A 22512-nucleotide genomic window follows, 5' to 3' on the forward strand; every position below is an offset into this window, starting at 1 on the left:
TATATATATATATATATATATATATATATATATATATATATATATATATATATATATATATATATATATATATATATATATATATATATATATATATAATCTCTTTAGATATTTTTTAAGCGAAATGGTGCATTAAAGAGATCGTGACAGAGAGCAGACGGTGTGACAGCTATTTTGATTGGGAGCGCTTCATTAGCGTTCGCGCATATGGTTAACCCAAAACACTTTTTTTAGTATGTGGGAAAACCTGCACTTGGCGATACTTTTATCATCATGTAGGTGACGTCTGATGAAAAAACAGCCAAAGTCTTTGCATGCTAAAAACACCTCTATTTTTGGTGCGTTTTCGCACCCGTCGGCGTTAATGGGTTAAAAGTGCAGACCAAGATCAAACGCACAGACAGACAGACCTCTCTAAATCTCTATAGCATGTTTCCATTTGAAACCAAACACATAGACAAATGAAAATACAGACAACGAAATGCTCTCACCATTTATCTTCGAAAAAAATCGGATCAGCAGATGTCGTCCATATCGTTTCAGGGGTTTGAGTGGGAATTTTGTAGTCACTCAATTCAAAAATGTTAAAAATAACAAAAACTGTAGGATATTTGTCAGTTGAAAATTATTTCATAATAAAAGAAATGTGAAAAGTACGTGATGACATCGAAAAATATGGAAATATTCCAGTGAAATTCTTGAAAAACGATGAAATGTGTTTTCGAAGTCGAATGGCTTGAACGCGTAAATCAGCATGTTGACTATGCAAAACATGATGAGAGCCACCTGGAAAAAAAGATAAAACTAACTTTTCGTTGTCTATTTCTTCATTTGACTATGCCAAACAACGCTGTTCGCACTCAGAATTATGCTAGGAACACAATTGGAGCGAACGACGAATTTCGCCCTACGCGGCGACAAAATGAGCCGCGAAAATTCGTCGTATGGAACACAATACCGACGAAATTATAAAACAGCTGATGAAGTTGTTTACTTTTTGCTCATTTGTTGACTACAATGAATTATACAAGAACACATAATTCTTTACGTTCTCTATTATAATTTCACTTATGTTCATCTTCTCTATTATAAATTCACTGATATCCATCTTCACTCAGGCGCAAGTACACAAATAAATAAACAAATTAATTATGTTTTTTTATACGAGTAACAGATAGTAGAGTGACCATAACAAATTTTAAAGTAAAAAGTAACTTTATTTACTAAAACACATAAAATTCATACAAGTATGGCCACCTTGTACTGTTTTGTTCGCCGGTCGCCGGCCTATGAAATAGAAATAAAGCTAATTGAGTTCGCGGCGACCGACGAAATTTTCGCCGGTGCCGTGATTGTGTGCACTTCCATATACACATATGTGTTTTATTTTTGACGACGAACATACGCCGCGAAAAAATTCGTCGTTCGCTCCAATTGTGTTCCTAGCATTACGCTGTGGTGGCAATGTATACGCTGGGCGTAAATTTTTAGAGGACTAATAACAGCATTAGAATAACAGATGTTGATTTTGCAGCTGGCCATTTGAAATGCCTTGAGTTTGTTTTCATTAACCTAGTTTTCGGCAATAATACATGAACAGTCACGCAGGAAATTAATTATAAAGTTCAAAAAATGTTTTTACGCCATGATTTATGAATGCCGGGGAACTAAACCGTTCCCCCGGCATTCATAGTAACATGTTTTTATTTTTTGTTTCCATATTTAAATGGACATTTCAAATAAAAATTACTCATGGCTTTTATTTTTGTAAATTTCTATTAAAATTTGGATTTTCAAATGTTATAATTAATTTCTTCGATAAACACTCTCATTTGTTAGGGATGGGACATATTTTATCTTTGTTCCGGGAGTGATTTTTTTTTTTTTTTTTTTTTTTGAACAACGTACAAATTTGATTGTGCTTTCTGGAAATTTTATGTGGAGAATTCAGTAGTTTTTCCATAGTTAAGGGCCAAACAATAATTTGAGAGCGAATCAAGTACAGTGAAGAATACAAAAATTCGAGATTATTTTGAGTAGATTGGTAATTTACTACAATCAAATCTTTAAAGTCTTATTTTATAAATATTTCTTCGTTCGGTACGTTGCTTTTCACATCTTGTATATGATCAGCAGCTAAAAACGTGATATGTAGCTTATTCAAAAAAAAAAAAAACATATTTTTTGTCTTAGGGCGTAGAAATATAAAAATTTGCTCCAAAAATCTAGTAGCAAAAATGTAATTGCAGCATTCCTTTTTTTAAGAAATCATTTGCTTTTATTATTATTTTTTATTTCAAATTCAATTGTCAGAAAGGCTTTATAGTTTCTAGAATACCAATATTTGTAAAATGTTAGTTGCTGTAGCTGATGCATACATAACGTGACCATACGTCCCGCTTTGGGCGGGACAGTCCCGCTTTGAGGTTATCTGTCCCGCTGTCCCCAGCTAGAGCAAAAATGTCCCGCTTTCGAAAATACTGGATATTGATGAAAAATACATGAGTTATTTTTTCCCCGTGAACATATAATTTATTTGAATAGTTTTTTTCAAGCAACATTAACATTAAAATTAACTCGAAAGATTTTGTAATGCTAATGCTGGAGTTAATGTCGACGTCGTCGACGGCGTCAAATGTCAAAAAAATTAAATCGTATGAAATTTTATGAGAGCAGTTAATCTTAACGCCGTAAGAAATTCGACGCCGAAAAAGTTCAATCTGTTTCAACTTTTTCGGCGTCGTCGATGGCGTTGACATTAACTCCAGCATAACAAGGGAAATCACAAAATTAAAAATGCTTATAAAAACAGAAAAAGTTTCTGTCACTCTGTCAGTACCCTAAGCATAGACGCTCTAAATTGTTCTGGTATCTTTTCATCGCGAAGTCGGAGAAGGCGAGCAAAGTCAAACAATTTATTTTCAATGTTAGTGATTGTAACATTACAATAATGCCTAATCGCAAGTGTACTTCTAACATTTCTTTGCAAAATAAGTATCCATTTATAAAACAAAGAAGTGGTGAATCAGACGTTACGTGTGAAAAATGTCGTACTGATTTTAGTGTTGGACATGGTGGTGCCAGTGATATTGAGAAGCATTTAAAATCGGAAAAACACAAGCTTTCTGATCAAGCTGCCGCTTCAAGCTCGTCAATGCTTTCTTTTTTTAAAAGAACAAATTTGGCGACTTCCAAAGACTTGGATATAGCTGCAGCGGAGGGTGCGTGGGCGTACCACACAGTGCAAGAAAACCACAGTTTTCGTTCGAATGACTGTGCTTCAAATCTAATACAAACATGTTTTGAGCAAAAATTTAGATGTGCCCGTACAAAATCACAAGCTATAGTTGTAAATGTGCTGGAACCTATGGCGATGGACGAATTGAAAGAACACCTTCACGAAGCCCACTGCATATCTTTATTAACCGATGCTTCCAATCATGGCTCAATAAAATTATTCCCTGTTTTAGTTCGCTATTTTGTACCATACGAAGGCGTGAGAGTCAGGATTTTAGAGTTTCAAAAGCAGCCAGGCGAATCATCTGATATAATTGTGGATTATTTGAAAGAAGTATTATCTTGCAATGATTTGAATAAGAGAATTGTGGCATTTTGTGCAGACAATACAAACTGCAATTTCGGAGGAAAGAATAGAAAAGAGATAAATAATGTTTACGCGAAATTGAACCTATCCGTCGGAAGGCAGCTCATTGGGATTGGGTGTGGAGCCCATATAATTCATAATGCTATCAAAACAGCCGCAGATTGTCTCCCTGTTGACTTCGAATGCATCATTGTGAAAATTTATTCATTCTTCTACATCTACAGCATTCGGGTAGAAGTTCTGAAAGAGTTCTGTGATTCCACCGACACAGAGTATCAGAAACTGTTGGGCTACAGTAAAACAAGGGGGCTTGCTTTAATGCCGGCGCTTGAGAGAATTTTAAAAATGTTTCAGCCTTTGAAAAACTATTTTCTGAGCATATATAAATGCCCTACTATTTTAAAAACGTTTTTCGAAAATCCCAGCTCTGAATTGTGGTTATATTTTTTGCACGCACAGACAGCGATTTTTCATCAAGCCGTGTTGAAAATCGAGGGACAAAACGTGTCCGCAATAGAGTCTGCGAATGAAATTAATCGTCTCCGAGATAACTTAGAACTTAAAGAGAATTCGATTTTCCTTCCTCATTCCGTCCGCAATCTACTGGTAAAATTACAAAAAACTGACGTTGCTGTTGATGAGCAGAATGTGAAAACTGCGCAGCGGATTTTTATAAGACAAGTAAAGAATACTTGGAACAGTGGTGCCAGTTCAATGCACAACTACCAGTATTTGAATGGTCAAATTTGAGAAAAGTCCCTACTTGGGAAGACGTACAGAATGTGACGGATTTGCTGATCACACAAAGATTTCTTAGCAGTAGCCAAGATACGGAGGTGTTCGATGAGTTTTCGATAATTTCCAGTTACGTCACAGTTGAAAAAATCAAAAGCTGGAACGATGAGAATGTTGCTACTGAAGACCGTTGGGTGGAGCTGTTTAAACACTTCCGTGCTAATAATCTCAACTGCACAAACTTTCGCACAATTATTGAGTATGTTTTATGTATGCCTGGAAGTAACGCACCTGTCGAAAGAGTTTTTTCCCTAATGAATAAAATATGGACAAGTGAAAAAACGCAGTTAAGTGTGACAGTTTTAAAAGCTATTTTAATTACTAAGACTAACATCAACAAACAATGTAATCAGCTCCATTCCTACTTGAAAACTAGACCCGATATTTTAAAACTAATTTGCTCTGCTGACAAATATAAAACAAATACTTAGACATAAGATTAATTTCATAAATTAGATTTATACGCATTCTCTCCGTTTTTGAATAAAATTTGTTTTTAAATGCATAATTTTTTTTTTTTACAAAATTCCGCAGGCTTCCCGCTCTGACGAAAAATATAAATGGTCACATTGTAGTTTATTGGCCTGTTCCAGAACTGCAAGAATGTAAAACTTTACTACGACATCCCATTTTCCCTTTATGATATCAAAAAAATGCAAAACCCGTAGACTTTGCAGGTTCTGTTGGATCAGAGCATATATTATGGTACAATATGGACAAGACAAGAAAATAAAAAAAATTGAAATCGTTGGAAGCTTTGCCCTTTCTTGATTTCAATGTAGTATGGTTCCATTCAAGGATTATCTGCTAGGTAGTGTGGTCATGCCAAGTGTTTTTTTAACCATAAATATGAAATTGCAAAAATTTTTACAAAAGTACAGAACATATGTCAGCACACATGCGAATCTTAACACTTCCCTAAAGTCCGAATAAGAAATTGGCAATGCAGTTAAAATATTTACTTCGATAGTCAACACCACTAAATTTCCTAAGCCAGAAAATAATCCCTACAAGCCATCGACCATTCGAAAACACCTGTTTTGAAAAAGGAAAGCCACAAGAGAATGACAGAAACACCGCTCCTCTAGGCTAAAAGAATGTGAAAAACTTCTAAAGCAAGCACGAAGAGCGAAACTTAAAAATATTCTTAAATAACCTGGAACCCACAGAGATAACTGACTACAGCTTATGGAAAGCCACAAAAAACTTGAAAATATCTATCGCCCACGGATCTTCAATTCGCCTAAAAAATGGTACTTGGGCAAAAACTACAGAAGAAACAGTAAACACATTTGATAATAAACATAATTTGATAAACACATAATGATTCCGAAACATGGAAAAGATCCAACGGATCCATATCGGTAATACAAAGAAGACTTACATGGAAACAAATCATCGACGAAAAATTATCCAAATTAAACTAAAAAGGCCAATTTTGACGTGATAATTGATAAATGTTCTTCTATTAAATTGGAATACAAAGTCGTATTATATAAGACAGTAATAAAGCCAATTTGGACTTATGGCATACAACTCTGTGGCATAGCTAGTGCCTCTAACGTAAGTAAGCTACAAAGAATACAACCGAATGTTTGTGTTACCCTCTTATTATTTTCAGTTCTTGTATGATCAACGTTTTTCGTCGCCCACTGTTATACTTCTACAGTAGTATGGTAAAATGGAGGCCGTTTCTGTGAAGTAATTATTATTGTAGTCCGCGAGATGATTATATTTAACTGTATGTAAGAAAGCAACATTATATCCGTAAGACTATTTCCGTATTCCGCGAATCACTCTAAACTAATCTAATCACTAATCACATCTAAACTAATATGAATAACCTACTCACAAAAAACACATCTATATCTTGAAAAAAAAAATAATAATAAAAATTAGATCATGAAAAATATAGGGTAATTGTATTGACAACCCCTCTATAAAAAATAATAGTACGTAAGATATCAATAATTATTGTTATTTTTATCAAAATGTATGAAATATTCAATAAATTAAACTAATATTACAAATAAGAAAAAAAAAAATCAAAACCAAAAAAGAAAAAGAAGTAAAAAACTTGCCTTAACAAGGCAAAACTCAAAAATTCAGCCGAGCCTGGCTGTGGGATTTGAACCGCGGACCTCGGTGTGCAGCCAACTAGAAGTTGCCGTCTCTACGTTCAGAGCCATTAACCCGTCTTTCTAGAAGCAGCACTAAAACAAGTGTATGCATTGGAAGCAATGTAGTTGTTGTGGACAAAAAATCCATCACTACAAAAACAAAACTTTGCTGTGAAAAAGATCTACCAATAGAACTTGAGTCGAACCTGGAGAGTTTCTAGTGTATAATTCGCATATGCTAATTTGCAATAAGTTCGAAATATATACTACTTTCCAGAGAACGGCCCTTGTAAGCCATCATCCACACCAAATATGCCTGATGAGCCCCTTAACCAACGGCGAAACGCGTCGCATAGTGGTGAGTGTGTGATAGTGTCTATCTGGCTTTCCTTTTCACTGCAAATTTCAGATCATTAAGCTCGTCTCGAAAGAGGAAACAAACACATAAATCATAAAACATATGATCTTCGCCTTAACAAGGCAAAACTCAAAAAGCATTAAGTTCGGCTGGACCAAAATTTTAATACCCTCCACCTTAGGGTTAAAGAAACATTAGAGCATATTATGACCCACTTTACCAATTTTTAGACATATTCATGGGGAAATGTGCCAAAAAATTATTATACTATCAAAATGCCGAATATTGGGAAATACGGCTATATGAGGCTATACAAAAAACGTGGACCTATACATACAGTGTTTCACCAAAAGAGCTAGAACCCATTAAGACCAACAAATACCAATTTCTAGACAAATCCACGAAGAAAAGTGGCAAAAACCATTAAAATGCCGAATACCGGGAGGTACCGTTATATGGGGGCTACATCAAATCGTGGACCTATACATGCAATGTTTCGCCAAAGGAGCTAGAACCCATTATGACCTACAAATACCAATTTTCAGACAAATCCGTGAAAAAATGTGGCAAAAATCATCAAATTACCAAATATCGGGAGGTACCGTTATATAGGGACTATACCAAAACGTGGACCTATAATTACAATGATTCGGCACATGAACTGGGACCCATTATGACCTACAAATACCAATTTTTAGACAAATCAGAGAAAAAATGCAGCAAAAACCATAAAAATACCGAATATTGGGAGGTACCGTTATATGGGGGCTGAACCAAATCGTGGACCCATACATGCAATGTTTTGCCACCGGAGCTGGAACTCATTATAAACAACAAATACCAATTCTTAGACAAATCCGTGAAAAAATATGACAAAAACCATCAAAATACCGAATACCGGGAGATACCGTTATATCGGGGCTATTCCAAAGCGTGGACCTGTACATACAATGTTTCGCCACAGAAACTAGTACCCATTATGACCTACAAATACTAATTTTCAGACAAATCCGTGAAAAACGTTGCATAAATCATCAAAATACCGAATATCGGGAGGTGCCGTTATATGGGGCCTATACCAACACATGGACGGATATATCTTATTTTAATGCCAACCATCCTAGACACAATACAAATTGCTCTGCTAAATTTTGGCGCTCTACGTCAAATACTCTGGGCTGTATCGTGATCTCAACAGACGGACATCGTTAAATCGACTTAGAATTTTATGCTGATTATAAATATATATACTTTATGGGGTCTACGACGAATATTTAACGATGTTACAAACGGAATGACAAAGTTAAAAATGAAAAAAAAACTAGTAAAAAAGCTGTAAGTTCGGCCGGGCCGAACTTTGAATATCCTCCACCATTTGGTACAAATTTGGCAATTTTGCAAAAAAATAAAATCTGTTAAAAATTCTGTTAAAATCTTAAAATACAGAATGTAGCCGTATATTAGGGCTGTACGACGACGTGGACCTACATAGGCAACTTTTGTCTCAAGCTATTACAATATTCAATGCGAAACTTTAAAAAAGAAATCTCTTTATAATGTAGCTAAAATCATCAAAATTCCGAATATAGGGAGGAACTATGGGAGTTGTAAAACGTGGACTTGCATGTTTTTTGTCATAGGCTGTTGTATCCATTACGAACTTCAAATGCGAAATTTGAAACAATTCCGGTAAATAATGTCGCTAAAATCATCAGAATACCGAATATCGGGAAGTACCGTTATATGGGGGCTATACGAAGAAGTGGACCTAAATGGCCCATTTTCTGCTTTATTCTGTAGTATCTATTACGAACTTCAAACACCAAATTTGAAACAATTCCGGTAAATAATGTCACTAATATCATCAGAATACCGAATATCGGGGGGTACCGTTATATGGGGCTATACGAAGAAGTGGACCTAAATGGCCCATTTTCTGTTTTACACTGTAGTATCTATGACCAACTTCAAGTACAAAATTTGGAACAATTCCGGTAAATAATGTCGCTAAAATCGTCAAAATACTGAATATCGGGGGGTGCCGTTATATGGGGGCTATACGAAGAAGTGGATCTACATGGCTCATTTTCAATACCAAAATACAAATTTCAGTAAAATTTTATCAACCTACTTCATTTCGTTCGGAAGCTAGAGTGATTTCCACAGACAGACAGACGGACGGACGGACATTGATAAAGCGACATAGAATTTTGTGGGGCCTAAAATGCATATTTCGACGTGTTACAAACGAAACGACAAACTTAATTTACCCTCCATACTATGGTGGAGGGTACAAAAAAGGGTATAAAATGCATTAAAAATGTGCACAAAAATGGTACAATCCCACGGCAGCGGGATCTACGATACCGGATTGACCCGAAACAACAAGATCTCAGTTTCGGCCAGCGGCTGCCAACTCAGTATGTGCAAGTTTGTGTTTGTTTATTTTTCTGCATTGGGAGCAGCATATCCCGGAATGCTTGCTCCGGACTTTATTGGTCCGTGCCGGGATTGAGGAAAACCCCGGACCTTGGTTCTGCTCGGTTTGTCAGAAAGTCATCCACCACAGATCTGTTTCGGTGCGATGTAATAGATGTAGAGAATGGGTGCACTTCAAGAACTGTTCCGGAATTAGGCATTTGCGAGACTACAGCGAAAGGGATTATGTTGCGACTTGCTGCAGTAACGTAGTCCCCAGTGAGTCCACTTTTTCGTCGTCCTCATCAGAGACCATCTTAAATCCTGCAGCATTGGAACCGATTTGAGTAAGCTGTGGGTAACGGTTAAGTCGCTCTCGAACCCTGGAAAAAAGGATGATAGGACCTCAGTCACTTTTAACGACGTAACGGTGACTGATCCGAAGAGGTGCGCGGAGTATTTTAACCAACAATTTGTCGAGCACCCCGAGAGCGATAGGGCGAAGCGAAGAGTACTACGTCGTATCAGATCTCTTCCCGCTGAGGAGGAACCACCACAGTTTACGATGGGTGATGTTGCAAATGTCATCCGTAACGCTAAGTCATCCAAAGCGTTGGGCCCGGACGGAATCTCGATGGTAATGTTGAAGCAGCTGGATACTCCGGGACTCGAGTACTTAACGAAAGTTCTCAATTTGTCGCTAGCCACCCATATAGTGCCCGAAACCTGGAAAATGGGCCGGGTGGTCCTGCTACTGAAGCCAGGCAAGGATGCCAGTAAAGGCGAATTGTCAGGCAGATTTCGCTTTTGTCGCCAGTAGCTAAGACTCTTGAGGCTTTACTCCTTCCCTGCATTAGAGGAAGCTATACAGCTGCCAACCACCAGCACGGAGTCCGTCCACAACATAGTACCACAACAGCATTACACGTCATTTCCACACATATAAGTAGGACTTGGTAGCCCTTGACCTATCAAAGGCATTTGATAGGTCAATCATGCCATACTGACGGATGTGAAGAGAACTACCCTCCGGCCAAGTTTGAAACGTTGGATAATCGTGCGTGGAATTCCGGAACAAGAAGTCCAAAGCCCGTAGATTTCCTCAAGGTGGGGGATATCACCGGAACTGTTTAACCTCTACCTTTCCGGAATTCCTCGCCCTCCAGACGGCATTGAGATCGTAACGTAAGTGGATGATTGTACGATCATGGAGTCGGGCCCTGTGGTCGATAACATATGCGAAAGGCTGAACCCGATCTCGCGGAACTTGCCGCATACTTCCACGCGAGGAATATGAAAATATCTGCACGAAATCAACAGCCACACTCTGTACCATATGGTCTGAATGTTCAGGTCGAGGGAAATTTAATACCGACCATGAACTACCCCATGATTCTAGGGGACACATTCGACAGCATGTTCAAGTCGTCCGCGCAAGCCGCAGCTATCTGCGACAAGATGAAAAGTAGGAACAAGGTCCTTAAGGCGCTAGCTGGAATCACTTGGGGTGCGGACATGGAAACTTTGTTGACCTCTTATAATGCGAGTGTGCAGCCTAGTGTGGTCTGCGAATACTAGTGCTACGCAGTGGAAGCATATCAAGACCTGCCAGAACGCTGCCCTGAGAACAGCGACAGGGTGCCTTCTCATGACACCAGTGGACCATCTACATGAGGAGGCGAAAGTCCTTCCCTTACGTCAGCATAATCATATGCTTTCGTTGCAGTACCTGCTTGGGTGTTACCGTGAGAGTCATCCCAACCATCATATGGTGGATAAATTTCCCCCACCAAGGTGTGTCAGGAAGGACATACATGAGCTAGAGAGGGAGGTCCAGCGCTACAAGATAGAATCTCTAGATCAAGAAGCCTATCAGACTGGTCTGAGTGGCATTTATACCGATGCAGTCTCGGAGTCCACCCCCAATCCTTGCAGCTGAAGAACGTCAGCTTTCAGACAAACCAGGGTAGTTTTGGCGCAATTATGTTCAGGATGGTATAGTCGTCTCAATTCGTATTGGGCACGAATTGATGAATATGTAGGTGACGCCTGCCCGGCGTGCGATACAGGCCCGCACAATACGCTACATCTCTTTAATTGCACAGCCAAACCTACCCAACTGACTCCAGAAGATCTCTGGCTACAGCCCATTAAAGTAGACGAATTTCTAAACCTGGAGCTGGAACTAGATTAGCAGAACGCAAACACATGCATGTACTGCTGCTATAACAACAACAAAAATGGTAGTTGGAAGCATGTTATAATAAAAACAAGGTAGGGCTATGATATCATATGATTTCAATTTTTTTCTTGTTTTAATATGTCAACTTTATTTGCTTACGTGCGTGTACTCAAAAAAAAAAAAAAAACAAATAAAAAACATTAAGTTCGGTTGAGCCGAACTTTTAATACCCTCCACCTCAGGGTAATGGAAACATTAGAACCAATTATGACCCACAAATACCAATTTTTAGACATATTCGTGGGAAAATGTGACAAAAGCCATCAAAGTGCCGAATACCGTGAGGTACCGTTATATGGGGGCTATACCAAAACGTGGAATATACCCTCTTTTCCAAGGTGGAGGGTATAAAAATTAGGAAAATATTCGAATTCGGGTGTTTCAAAAAGGTTATTGCATCGGTAAAATCTACAGTTTTCGTAGCGAAATAAACCTTTAGGGATATATAGAACATGATTTTGAAAAGAAATGTTTACCTTTCATTCAGTTTACGCGGTCTTCAATTATTTATTCAAAATCAATATTGTTTGTCTTTTATTGTTTTGATAATAATTCTGACATTTCAAGCCAAACAGGTAGACCTCTATATTTGCAATTTTTTTCAAAGTTAGCCTACCTTGTCTTCATTGTACCCATGGTACCTGTTTGGCTTGTAATGTCAGAATCACTATCAAAACAGTAAAAAAAAAACAAAAAACTTGTTGCATTGATTTTGAATAAATAATTTAAAACCGCGAAAACTGAATGAAATTTCTTTTCAAAATAATGTTCTATATATCTCTTATGGTTTATTTCGCGACAAAAACTGTAGACTTTGTCGTTGCATATGTTGCAATAAGCATTTTGAAAACACCCGAATTTGAATATTTTATGAACAATTTTTTTTATTATTGAAAAGAATACGCACACATTAACAAATGAAGTTGACGTATTAAGCCAGAAAAATAAAAAATTGAAATCATATGGTAGTTCTGCCCTACCTTGAATTCATTGTACCATGATTGTACCATGGTTGGAAGCATTGCTCAATAAGAAAAGTTGCTTAACTTCAAGGAAGTTAGGAAAATGCAAACCTGTATTGGAGTATTAAACATGCAACAATTTGTTTTCCCCAATTATTATTTTGGGGAAAACGCACAAAATTTATAAGTAATTTTGGTATTTCTCCACAAAATTGAAGGAAGTAGGACAAGATTGTTTTATACCAAAATAGTCCATTTTGTTGCCCGTTAACGTGTATAAAACACATATCTGTTGTCTCTAAATTTGAAATAATTTCAAACATTACCATCGTTCTCCACCAATAAACAAACATTGCTTTTCTAAAAAAAACAATAAAGGGATTAAGCCTGACCATTTTGCAACAACATAATTTCAAATTATTTTCAGTTTTATATAAAACAAAGGTCAGTCTGTTTTGAATATGGGCACCGAAAGAAAAAATTGTATTAAGGAGTCGCTTTGTTCTACCTTGTAAGTGTGCATTGGTTGGAAAATGTTTCTCTTTAGGAATATCTTCAGTATTATCTTCTAAGAAGAATGTGCAGAAAAAATGTAAATTGTTCAAATATTTTGACTAGAAAAATTTTCCATTTCCATCTTTTTTTTTTTTTTGTTATTTTTTGACATTTATTGTTTTTAAGAATTTCGTTGTGGAATTTGCTGACGACACTACCTATTTAATATACCTTGGTTCAAATGGTTCCTTTCATCTTAAAGGTTCATTGAACTAGTTCGCCACGGAACCTCACGACTCTAATAGTGTGTAAACATAATAATCTTTTACTTCTCCATCATGTTACGAAACTCCAAACTCTTGCTACAAAATGTGAAGGGTATGAATACTGCGACCCAAATATTATTATATATGATTTAATAATCGTTACAATGAAATATTTCAACAGCTTTAATTAACCAAAGAAGCTCGGCAGGTCTAAAATATTTTGCACCACCGGTCAAATATACGGGTATGTCAAGTCAAAAATTAAAATCTTAGTGTTACTAAAATCTATAAGTTTAGACTTTAAACAGGTTGAAAGACCGAAGTTACGTATTATGGAAAGAGTGCCGCAATACCCTCCCAATTTGAGGCCTCCCAAAATGCAAAAGAAATTACGTTTCATGCGTGGGCCCGAAGTGCTACATAACAACCTTTTGCATAAGCAATATGGAATAATTGCTAGCGGCGGTGGGCGATTACGTTGGGGGCATTTTGAAATGATGCGCCTTACCATTGGTCGCAAAATGGATACAAACAGAATGTTTGCAATTTGGAGAGTTCCAGCTCCGTGGCAACCGGTGACTAAAAAAGGGCAAGGACAGCGCATGGGAGGAGGAAAAGGAGCTATCGACCATTACGTTACGCCAGTAAAATCTGGTAGAGTTATTTTGGAAATATCTGGAAAATGTGAATTCGCAGAAGTTAAGCCTTTCTTGGATCTAGTTGCAAACATATTACCGTTCAAGGCCGAAGTTGTATCCCAAGAAATTCTTGATCAACGAGCACACACGAATGAACTTTTGCAGAAAGAGAATCAAAATCCATTCTCAATGAAATATGTTATGCAAAATAATTTAAGCGGTTGCCATCGATGGCTCTCTCCAGTAGATCATAAGTGGTTCGGAAAATATGTATAATAAATAACAAATTTGTTTGATGCTCATGTGTTTTTTAATAATTTAAGATTCAACAAAGTACATATAATCCTGATCAGAGTAAAATTCTAAGTCGATTTAACAATGTCTGTCCGTCATTCGGTCTGTTGTCTGTAATCATGCTAGAGTCCAAACTGTATCTGATAGGAGGTTAAAATTTTGCCTAGAGTTGACTATTGTCTGCAGATAGGTAAAGTTCAACGTTTTCTTATATCCCCCATATAACTGGAACTCATGCTTTTTAACGGAATAATTTAAAATTCGGTATTTAGAGTTTGTAATGGGTTCTACCTCCTGTCGCAGAACATTGCCTATATAGGTCCACGTTTTCCTATGGCCCCCATATAAAGGAACTTTCCAATATTTGGTATTTTGACGACCTCTAACGAGATTACTAAAAAATCAGAATTTGGATTCTGTAATGGGTTCTTATATTGAACAATTTTTATATAAGTCACCGATATTCGTTATTTCGATTTTTGTACTCAAATTTTTTAAAGAATTGAAAACATTTATCATATATCAAATGAAATAATTTCGATTTAAAATTACATTTTCGAATAACATTTGAAATATATTGAATTACAAATGGAATTCTCGAATTACAAATGAAATGTTACGAATTAAAACAAAAATGTTTCAAATTACATCTGGAAAAGGAGTATTATATTCAGGGGATTACTATGTAACTCAATTCTATATTTAAATAATTCGGATGCGTATTTTTCCAACCAACTAACTAGAATTCGCAAGCAAATATCCAAATATCGGATACACATACTCTACTTTCAGATTTGCATTACTCTTGTTCTGTTCCAGAACTGCAAGAATGTAAAAGTTTTTACTATGATAACCGATTTTCTCTTTATGATATCGAAAAATATTGCGAAAGTTGTAGATTCTTGCAGGTACTGGAACAGACCGATAAAAATACACATTTCTACATATATATATACATATATATATATATATATATTATATATATATATATATATATATATATATATATATATATATATAAATATATATATATATATATATATATATATATATATATATATATATATATATATATATATATATATATAAATATATATATATATATATATATATATATATATATATATATATATATATATATATATATATATATATAAATATATATATATATATATATATATATATATATATATATATATATATAAATCAATTGTTGTTTGTTGGTAACGGAATCAGTTGAAAACGGCTGGACCGATTTGCATAATTTTTTGTACAAACGTTCGTCATACCCCGAGTTAGGTTTTTAAAGAAAAAATGTTAACCACGCCTCCTTTTACGTCCACTATTACGATTTATCTAAAATCTTTATATTTGCCAAAATAGTGAAGATATCGGTTTGATAATTATTACACGAGATGCTGTTGGCTTTCCATCCAACCCTAAGTACTTATTTAGGGGCTGAGGAACTCGCCTACTTTTAAATCTATCTCTCTATATGTAAAAGAAAGTTGTGTTAGTTACTACTCTTATAACATAAAGACCGCCGGTCTGATTTTAACGATTTAGACAAATTCGGAATTGCCTCTTGGCAGAAAAGAATAAAATCCAAAAAAAATCATACATATAGAGAGATAGATTTAAAAGTAGGCGAGTTCCTCAGCCCCTAAATAAGTACTTAGTACTTATCTATATATATAAATGTAAGTTGTGTTAGTTACTACGCTTATAACTTAAGAACCGCTGGACTGATTTTAACAATTCACACAAATTAGGAGTTGTCTCCTCTCCGAAAAGGATAATATCCAAAAAAATCGCGTAAAAATGTGATATATTAACATTTTCATTTTGACTTTTCAAATGTACAATAGTAATGTTTTATTTTGCATGATTTTTTTCTATTTTGACTGGCTTTTTTCTAATGTACATTTGTAGTGTTTTTTATTTTTTATTTTTGAATTCGAATATTAAAACCAATTTATTTAATTGACTTGATTTCTTGAGAACTGAAATTGATGGCGGGTTACATGGAAGTGTAATAACGAATTATATGGTGGCGAAACGGAATAGATGATATCGAAATAATTTAACGCGGTCACACCAAAAGAAAGATAATTATTAATTAAAAGATAATTACTTTTTCAAATTCGCTAAAAAATCACGAAAAAGAGATCTCATTGCAAAAATTCTCAAATCGGGAAAAAATCGAAAAGATTTTCAGTGGAATCGAATTTTAAAAAAATAATAAGGGTCTTTAAACATTTGCTGTAATAAATCAGCGAACAAGTTGAAGATTTTTTCAATTTGCTATTCTTCTTTTGTCATTTTTTTTTAATTTGTATTTGCGAACACATTTAAACAACCAAAAATGACAGAAAAAGCCTAATGGAGCTCATTTCAAAGCGTGGACCTACTTCTTTCATGTGACAATAATCCGTCCAATGAGAGCTCAAAATGCAAAATTCTTTGGAAGTACAATCAGTAAAATACCAAATTTAAAGGGTGAAAAATAATAGAGCGAATGGGACTTTTAGTAAGAAAAGGATTTCTATCCTTCCAGGAATTCTTCCCAAACATTCAAGATACCTTAAATCACTTTTGCAGGTCATGATATCGATCATAACTCACGGATAAGGGTACAACCCGATTTTATATTTATATAACCATCATATGATTTAAGCTATTTTTGGGGTCTTGGCCACTTTTTTCATATTTTGGCCCTTATTTGGCATCTTTGTCTCTAAGGGGTTAGGGAACCATCATACAGATAATTGCCACATAGGAATTTATTTAAGTAAAGTCCCCACATTGGAGTATCCCCAAGTCCACTTTCACATATAATGTGTGGTCAGAAAAGAAAATTTTGTATTCTATTGCATTTGTAACTCTCAAGAGAATATTGGTTGGAAACGTAGATTTGGGAAATACATCTATATGATAATATGGTGGATAAAACTATTTTTACTCATTTAAATCACGCGGAATGTTTTTCAGTTTGACATGCTATGTTGTTCTGTTAAATTTTTGATTTGGTCTCTATTTGTCATATTGGATTATAAGGGCTAGAAGAATGTTTTCAATGGTATCTCCTGATTTTACCATATTTCAAAGGATTTGGCTAAAAATGTGTATTTGGGGGGTGAAAACTTACACAAAAATATGAACATATCTACAAATTTTAGAATTTTTTCCATATAATAGTACCCCCTCAAGTCCACTTTTTGGCGGACAAACAGACCGACATGGTTAGGGGGACTTATAAGAACGCTAATGGACAATCTGAGGTGCTAATGGCTTAAAAAAGTAATTAACTTTGGCTATTCTTAATTCATTCAGCGCTCAATTATGAGGTGTACAAAATACAGCAAATTCCAAATTACTGCTCATTTCACGATTTTTACCATACTAAAAATTAATTTGATCCCTTACATGGGGATAAGATTGATATATACTTTTTAATAGATTTGTATAGCACATCCACACCTTTGAAGCCCACGGCTTAAATATGGGTACAGGTATTTTAAAACACTTTTAATCGACCAGTACGGGAACACTTATATCAGTCATATCTGTGAATAATTATGCTTTGACAAATATGCATAATAGACAAAAACTACGGGCCGGCAACGCGGACCGGGCCAGCTAGTATATATATATATATATATATATATATATATATATATATACTAGCTGGCCCGGTCCGCGTTGCCGGCCCGTAGTTTTAGTCTTTAAAGCATAATAAATCACAGATCTGACTTATGTAGGCGGCACAATTTTGATTATAAGTAATGACGCCATTATAATTACTCCAATTTTGATTATAAGTAATGACTTGATTTTGAGTAATGACTCCATGACTAAATATAAATTAGTATTCATGGCAAAAATTATAATTACCGTCAGTTTTAGATATTTTGAATAGCCTGATCTTATTTTTCAGCTATAGGCTTTAATTTGAGTGTTAAATACCTATATGATAAAGAACATCTATAATAGCCCCATGTGAAAATTCAGCTCAATTTTTGATATTGTAAAAAGCATTCAAATGAGCTATAATTTGAAATTTTCATTTCCAACGTTTAAAATCCCGTACTGCGTGGTATTCAGTTTTGTCCACCTCATACTTGAAGGCAGAATGTTGTCAGAATAGCCAAAAAATTACTCTTTTGCTCCGATTACCGTAAGATGGGCATTAACTGTTTGTCATTTAAATTGTGGAGATCCAATAAAGTTACTTTATAATTTCGTATTTTTTTTTCATGTTTCTGCCACAATTTCCTACTGAATGAGTCCCAAATTGACATTTCAGAGTTTATTTCATATAGACGTACATCCCAAATCTACGTTCCCAACCAATATTCTCTTGGGGGTTACAAATTCAATAGAATACCAAATTTTCTTTTCTGACCACACATTGCTTGGGAAAGTGGACTTGGGGGTATACTAATGTGGGGACTATACTTAAATAAATGCCTATGTGGATAATTATGTGTAAGACGATTTTTTACCCCAGGGCTTCTTTACCCCAGGTAGCCTCAAGACTAAGATGCGCCCTTTTCCGAAAAATAAAAATTTTATAAGAAGAGGTTCTCTTCCCCCTTAGAAACAAAGATGCCAAATAAGGGCCAAAAAATGAAAAAGGTTGCCAAGACCCCGAAAATACCTTAATTCATATGATGGTGATACCAAAACGTGTTATTTTTTGCAAAGATTGTTTCTTCTTAAATTATCAACATAAGCTAAAATTAGTACGAAAAATATGGTTAAAATGTAGAATATACTTGAAATCGTGTTGTTCCGTTATCAGGGGTTATGATCAATATCATGACCTGGCAAAGCGATTAAAGGTATCTTGAATGTTTAGGTAGAATTTCTATTTTGCGTTCTTTATAGTCGGTATTTGACTGATTGCAGTCCCAATGTATTTTGCATTTTGTGTTCTCATTTGACAATTTATTGTCATATGAAATTAACCCCATAAGGCTTCTTCGGTCATTTTTGTTTGTTTAAATGTGTTCGCATCTTCCAGATGAAGCACGATGTAGGTCCTCGAGTAGAAAGCATTTAACATCGTATTGCGCCCTCATTTCATTTTTAATATTATTCATTCAAAATTCAAAACAATAAAAAAATGTACACTTCAATATAGAAAAAAGAAAAAGAATCTTCAACTGGTGGTTCGCTGATTTTTTTGCGGCAAATTTTTGAAGGTCCTTACGAAGTTTGTCGGTAGAATGTACTATTATTTTGAAATTCGATGCCATTGAAAAATTGTCGATTTTTCCCGATTTTAGAATTTTCCTATAAAATGACAACGGATAAAACTGTTATTTATAGATTTTATGAACATAATACGAATAAATACATAAAATCTATAAATAACAGTTTTATCCGATGTGGCTTTATTCTACCTAAAAAAAACCTACACATCATATTAGAATTCCAAAAAAAAAAAAAACACTACAAATGTACATTCGAAAATAGTAAGTCAAAATGGAAAAAATATGCAATATAAAACATTACTATTGTACATTTTAAAAGTAAAAATGAAAATTTTCAAATTTCAATTTTTTACGCGATTTTTTTGGATTTTATTCTTTTCTGCCAAGAGGCAATTCCGAATTTGTCTAAATCGTTAAAATCAGACCGGCGGTCTTTATGTTATAAGAGTAGTAACTAACACAACTTTCTTTTACATATAGAGAGATAGATTTAAAAGTAGGCGCGTTCCTCAGCCCCTAAATAGGTACTTAGGGTTGGATGGAAAGCCAACAGCATCTCGTGTAATAATTATCAAGCCGATATCTTCACTATTTTGGCAAATATAAAGATTTTAGATAAATCGTAATAGTGGGCGTAAAAGGAGGCGTGGTCAATATTTTTTTCTTTAAAAACCTAACTCGGGGTATGACGAAAGTTTGTACAAAAAATTATGCAAATCGGTCCAGCCGTTTTCAACTGATTCCGTTACCAACAAACAACAATTGATTTTTATATATATAGATATATATATATATATATACTAGCTGGCCCGGTCCGCGTTGCCGGCCCGTACTTTTAGTCTTTAAAGCATAATAAATCATAGATCTGACTTATGTAGGCGGCACAATTTTGATTATAAGTAATGACTCCATTATAATTACTCCAATTTTGATCATAAGTAATGACTTGATTATGAGTAATGACTCCATGACTAAATATAAATTAATATTCATGGCAAAAATTATAATTACCGTCGGTTTTAGATATTTTGAATAGCTTGATCTTATTTTTCAGATATAGGCTTTAATTTGAGTGTTAAATACCTATATGATAAAGAACATCTATAATAGCCCCATGTCAAAATTCAGATCAATTTTTGATATTGTATATTGTATTGTCGGTAGAATGTACTATTATTTTGAAATTCGATTCCATTGAAAAATTGTCGATTTTTCCCGATTTTAGAATTTTCATATAAAGCGACAACGGATAAAATTGTTTTTTATAGATTTTATGTATTTATTGGGTATTACGAATAAATACATAAAATCTATAAATAACAGTTTTATCCGTTATGGCTTTATACTACCGAAAAAAAACCTACACATCATATTAGAATTAAAAAAACACTACAAATGTACATTCGAAAATAGTAAGTCAAAATGGAAAAAATCCAAAAAAAAATCGCGTAAAAATGTGAAATTTGAACATTTTTATTTTGACTTTTAAAATGTACAATAGTAATGTTTTATATTGCATATTTTTTTCCATTTTGACTTACTATTTTCGAATGTACATTTGTATTTGAATTTGTAACCCCCAAGAGAATATTGGTTGGGAACGTAGATTTGGGATGTACGTCTATAAAACGTAAATTGTGGCAGAAACATGAAAAAATACGAAATTTTAAAGTAACTTTATTGGATCTCCACCGCACAATTTAAATGATAAATAAAAAGAGTAATTTTTTTGGCTATTCTGACAACATTCTGCGTTCAAGTATGAGGTGGACAAAACTGAATACCACGCAGTACGGGATTTTAAACGTTGGAAATACAAATTTCAAATTATAGCTCATTTGAATGCTTTTTACAATATCAAAAATTGATCTGAATTTTGACATGGGGCTATTATAGATGTTCTTTATCATATAGGTATTTAACACTCAAATTAAAGCCTATATCTGAAAAATAAGATCAAGCTATTCCGACGGTAATTATAATTTTTGCCATGAACATTAATTTATATTTAGTCATGGAGTCATTACTCATAATCAAGTCATTACTTATGATCAAAATTGGAGTAATTATAATGGAGTCATTACTTATAATCAAAATTGTGCCGCCTACATAAGTCAGATCTATGATTTATTATGCTTTAAAGACTAAAAGTACGGGCCGGCAACGCCCGTATATATATATATATATATATATATATATATATATATATATATATATATATATATATATATATATATATATATATATATATATATATATATATAAGTACTAAGTACTTATTTAGGGGCTGAGGAACTCGCCTACTTTTAAATCTATCTCTCTATATGTAAAAGAAAGTTGTGTTAGTTACTATAAAGACCGCCGGTCTGATTTTCACGATTTAGACAAATTCGGAATTGCCTCTTGGCAGAAAAGAATAAAATCCAAAAAAAATCGCGTAAAAATGTGAAATTTGAACATTTTTATTTTGACTTTTAAAATGTACAATAGTAATGTTTTATATTGCATATTTTTTTCCATTTTGACTTACTATTTTCGAATGTACATTTGAAGTGTTTTTTTAATTCTAATATGATGTGTAGGTTTTTTTCGGTAGTATAAAGCCATAACGGATAAAACTGTTATTTATAGATTTTATGTATTTATTCGTAATACCCAATAAATACATAAAATCTATAAAAAACAATTTTATCCGTTGTCGCTTTATATGAAAATTCTAAAATCGGGAAAAATCGACAATTTTTCAATGGAATCGAATTTCAAAATAATAGTACATTCTACCGACAATACAATATACAATATCAAAATTTGATCTGAATTTTGACATGGGGCTATTATAGATGTTCTTTATCATATAGGTATTTAACACTCAAATTAAAGCCTATATCTGAAAAATAAGATCAAGCTATTCAAAATATCTAAAACCGACAGTAATTATAATTTTTGCCATGAATATTAATTTATATTTAGTCATGGAGTCATTACTCATAATCAAGTCATTACTTATGATCAAAATTGGAGTAATTATAATGGAGTCATAACTTATAATCAAAATTGTGCCGCCTAAATAAGTCAGATCTGTGATTTATTATGCTTTAAAG

General features: G+C 34.2%; 1 protein-coding gene and 1 long non-coding RNA gene across 2 annotated transcripts; both read left to right on the plus strand.

The window, feature by feature from the left end:
- Positions 1–2712: 2712 nt before the first annotated feature.
- Positions 2713–7005, plus strand: LOC131802649 (uncharacterized). The gene is made up of 3 exons (XR_009342316.1): positions 2713–2926; positions 4934–5962; positions 6021–7005. It is a non-coding gene; the product is annotated as an uncharacterized LOC131802649 (long non-coding RNA).
- Positions 7006–13216: 6211 nt separating this feature from the next.
- LOC101892186 (large ribosomal subunit protein uL16m) lies at positions 13217–14194 on the plus strand. Its single transcript, XM_005189601.4, has 3 exons — positions 13217–13372; positions 13442–13504; positions 13558–14194. Exons 1-3 carry the CDS (start codon positions 13333–13335, stop codon positions 14172–14174), a joined length of 720 nt encoding a protein of 239 aa, XP_005189658.1. The 5' UTR covers positions 13217–13332; the 3' UTR covers positions 14175–14194.
- The last annotated feature ends 8318 nt before the right edge of the window (positions 14195–22512 follow it).

Source organism: Musca domestica, unplaced genomic scaffold, assembly GCF_030504385.1.
Source record: "Musca domestica strain aabys unplaced genomic scaffold, Musca_domestica.polishedcontigs.V.1.1 22, whole genome shotgun sequence".
NCBI classification, from domain to species: domain Eukaryota; kingdom Metazoa; phylum Arthropoda; class Insecta; order Diptera; family Muscidae; genus Musca; species Musca domestica.

Bases quoted from the DNA above. Each gene is read 5' to 3' on its own strand.
- LOC101892186 (XM_005189601.4), top strand. From the start codon at position 13,333: ATGTTACGAAACTCCAAACTCTTGCTACAAAATGTGAAGG. The intron at 13,373-13,441 runs GTATGAATACTG...ATATTTCAACAG, and splicing joins CTTGCTACAAAATGTGAAGG to CTTTAATTAACCAAAGAAGC. The intron at 13,505-13,557 runs GTATGTCAAGTC...CTATAAGTTTAG, and splicing joins ACCACCGGTCAAATATACGG to ACTTTAAACAGGTTGAAAGA.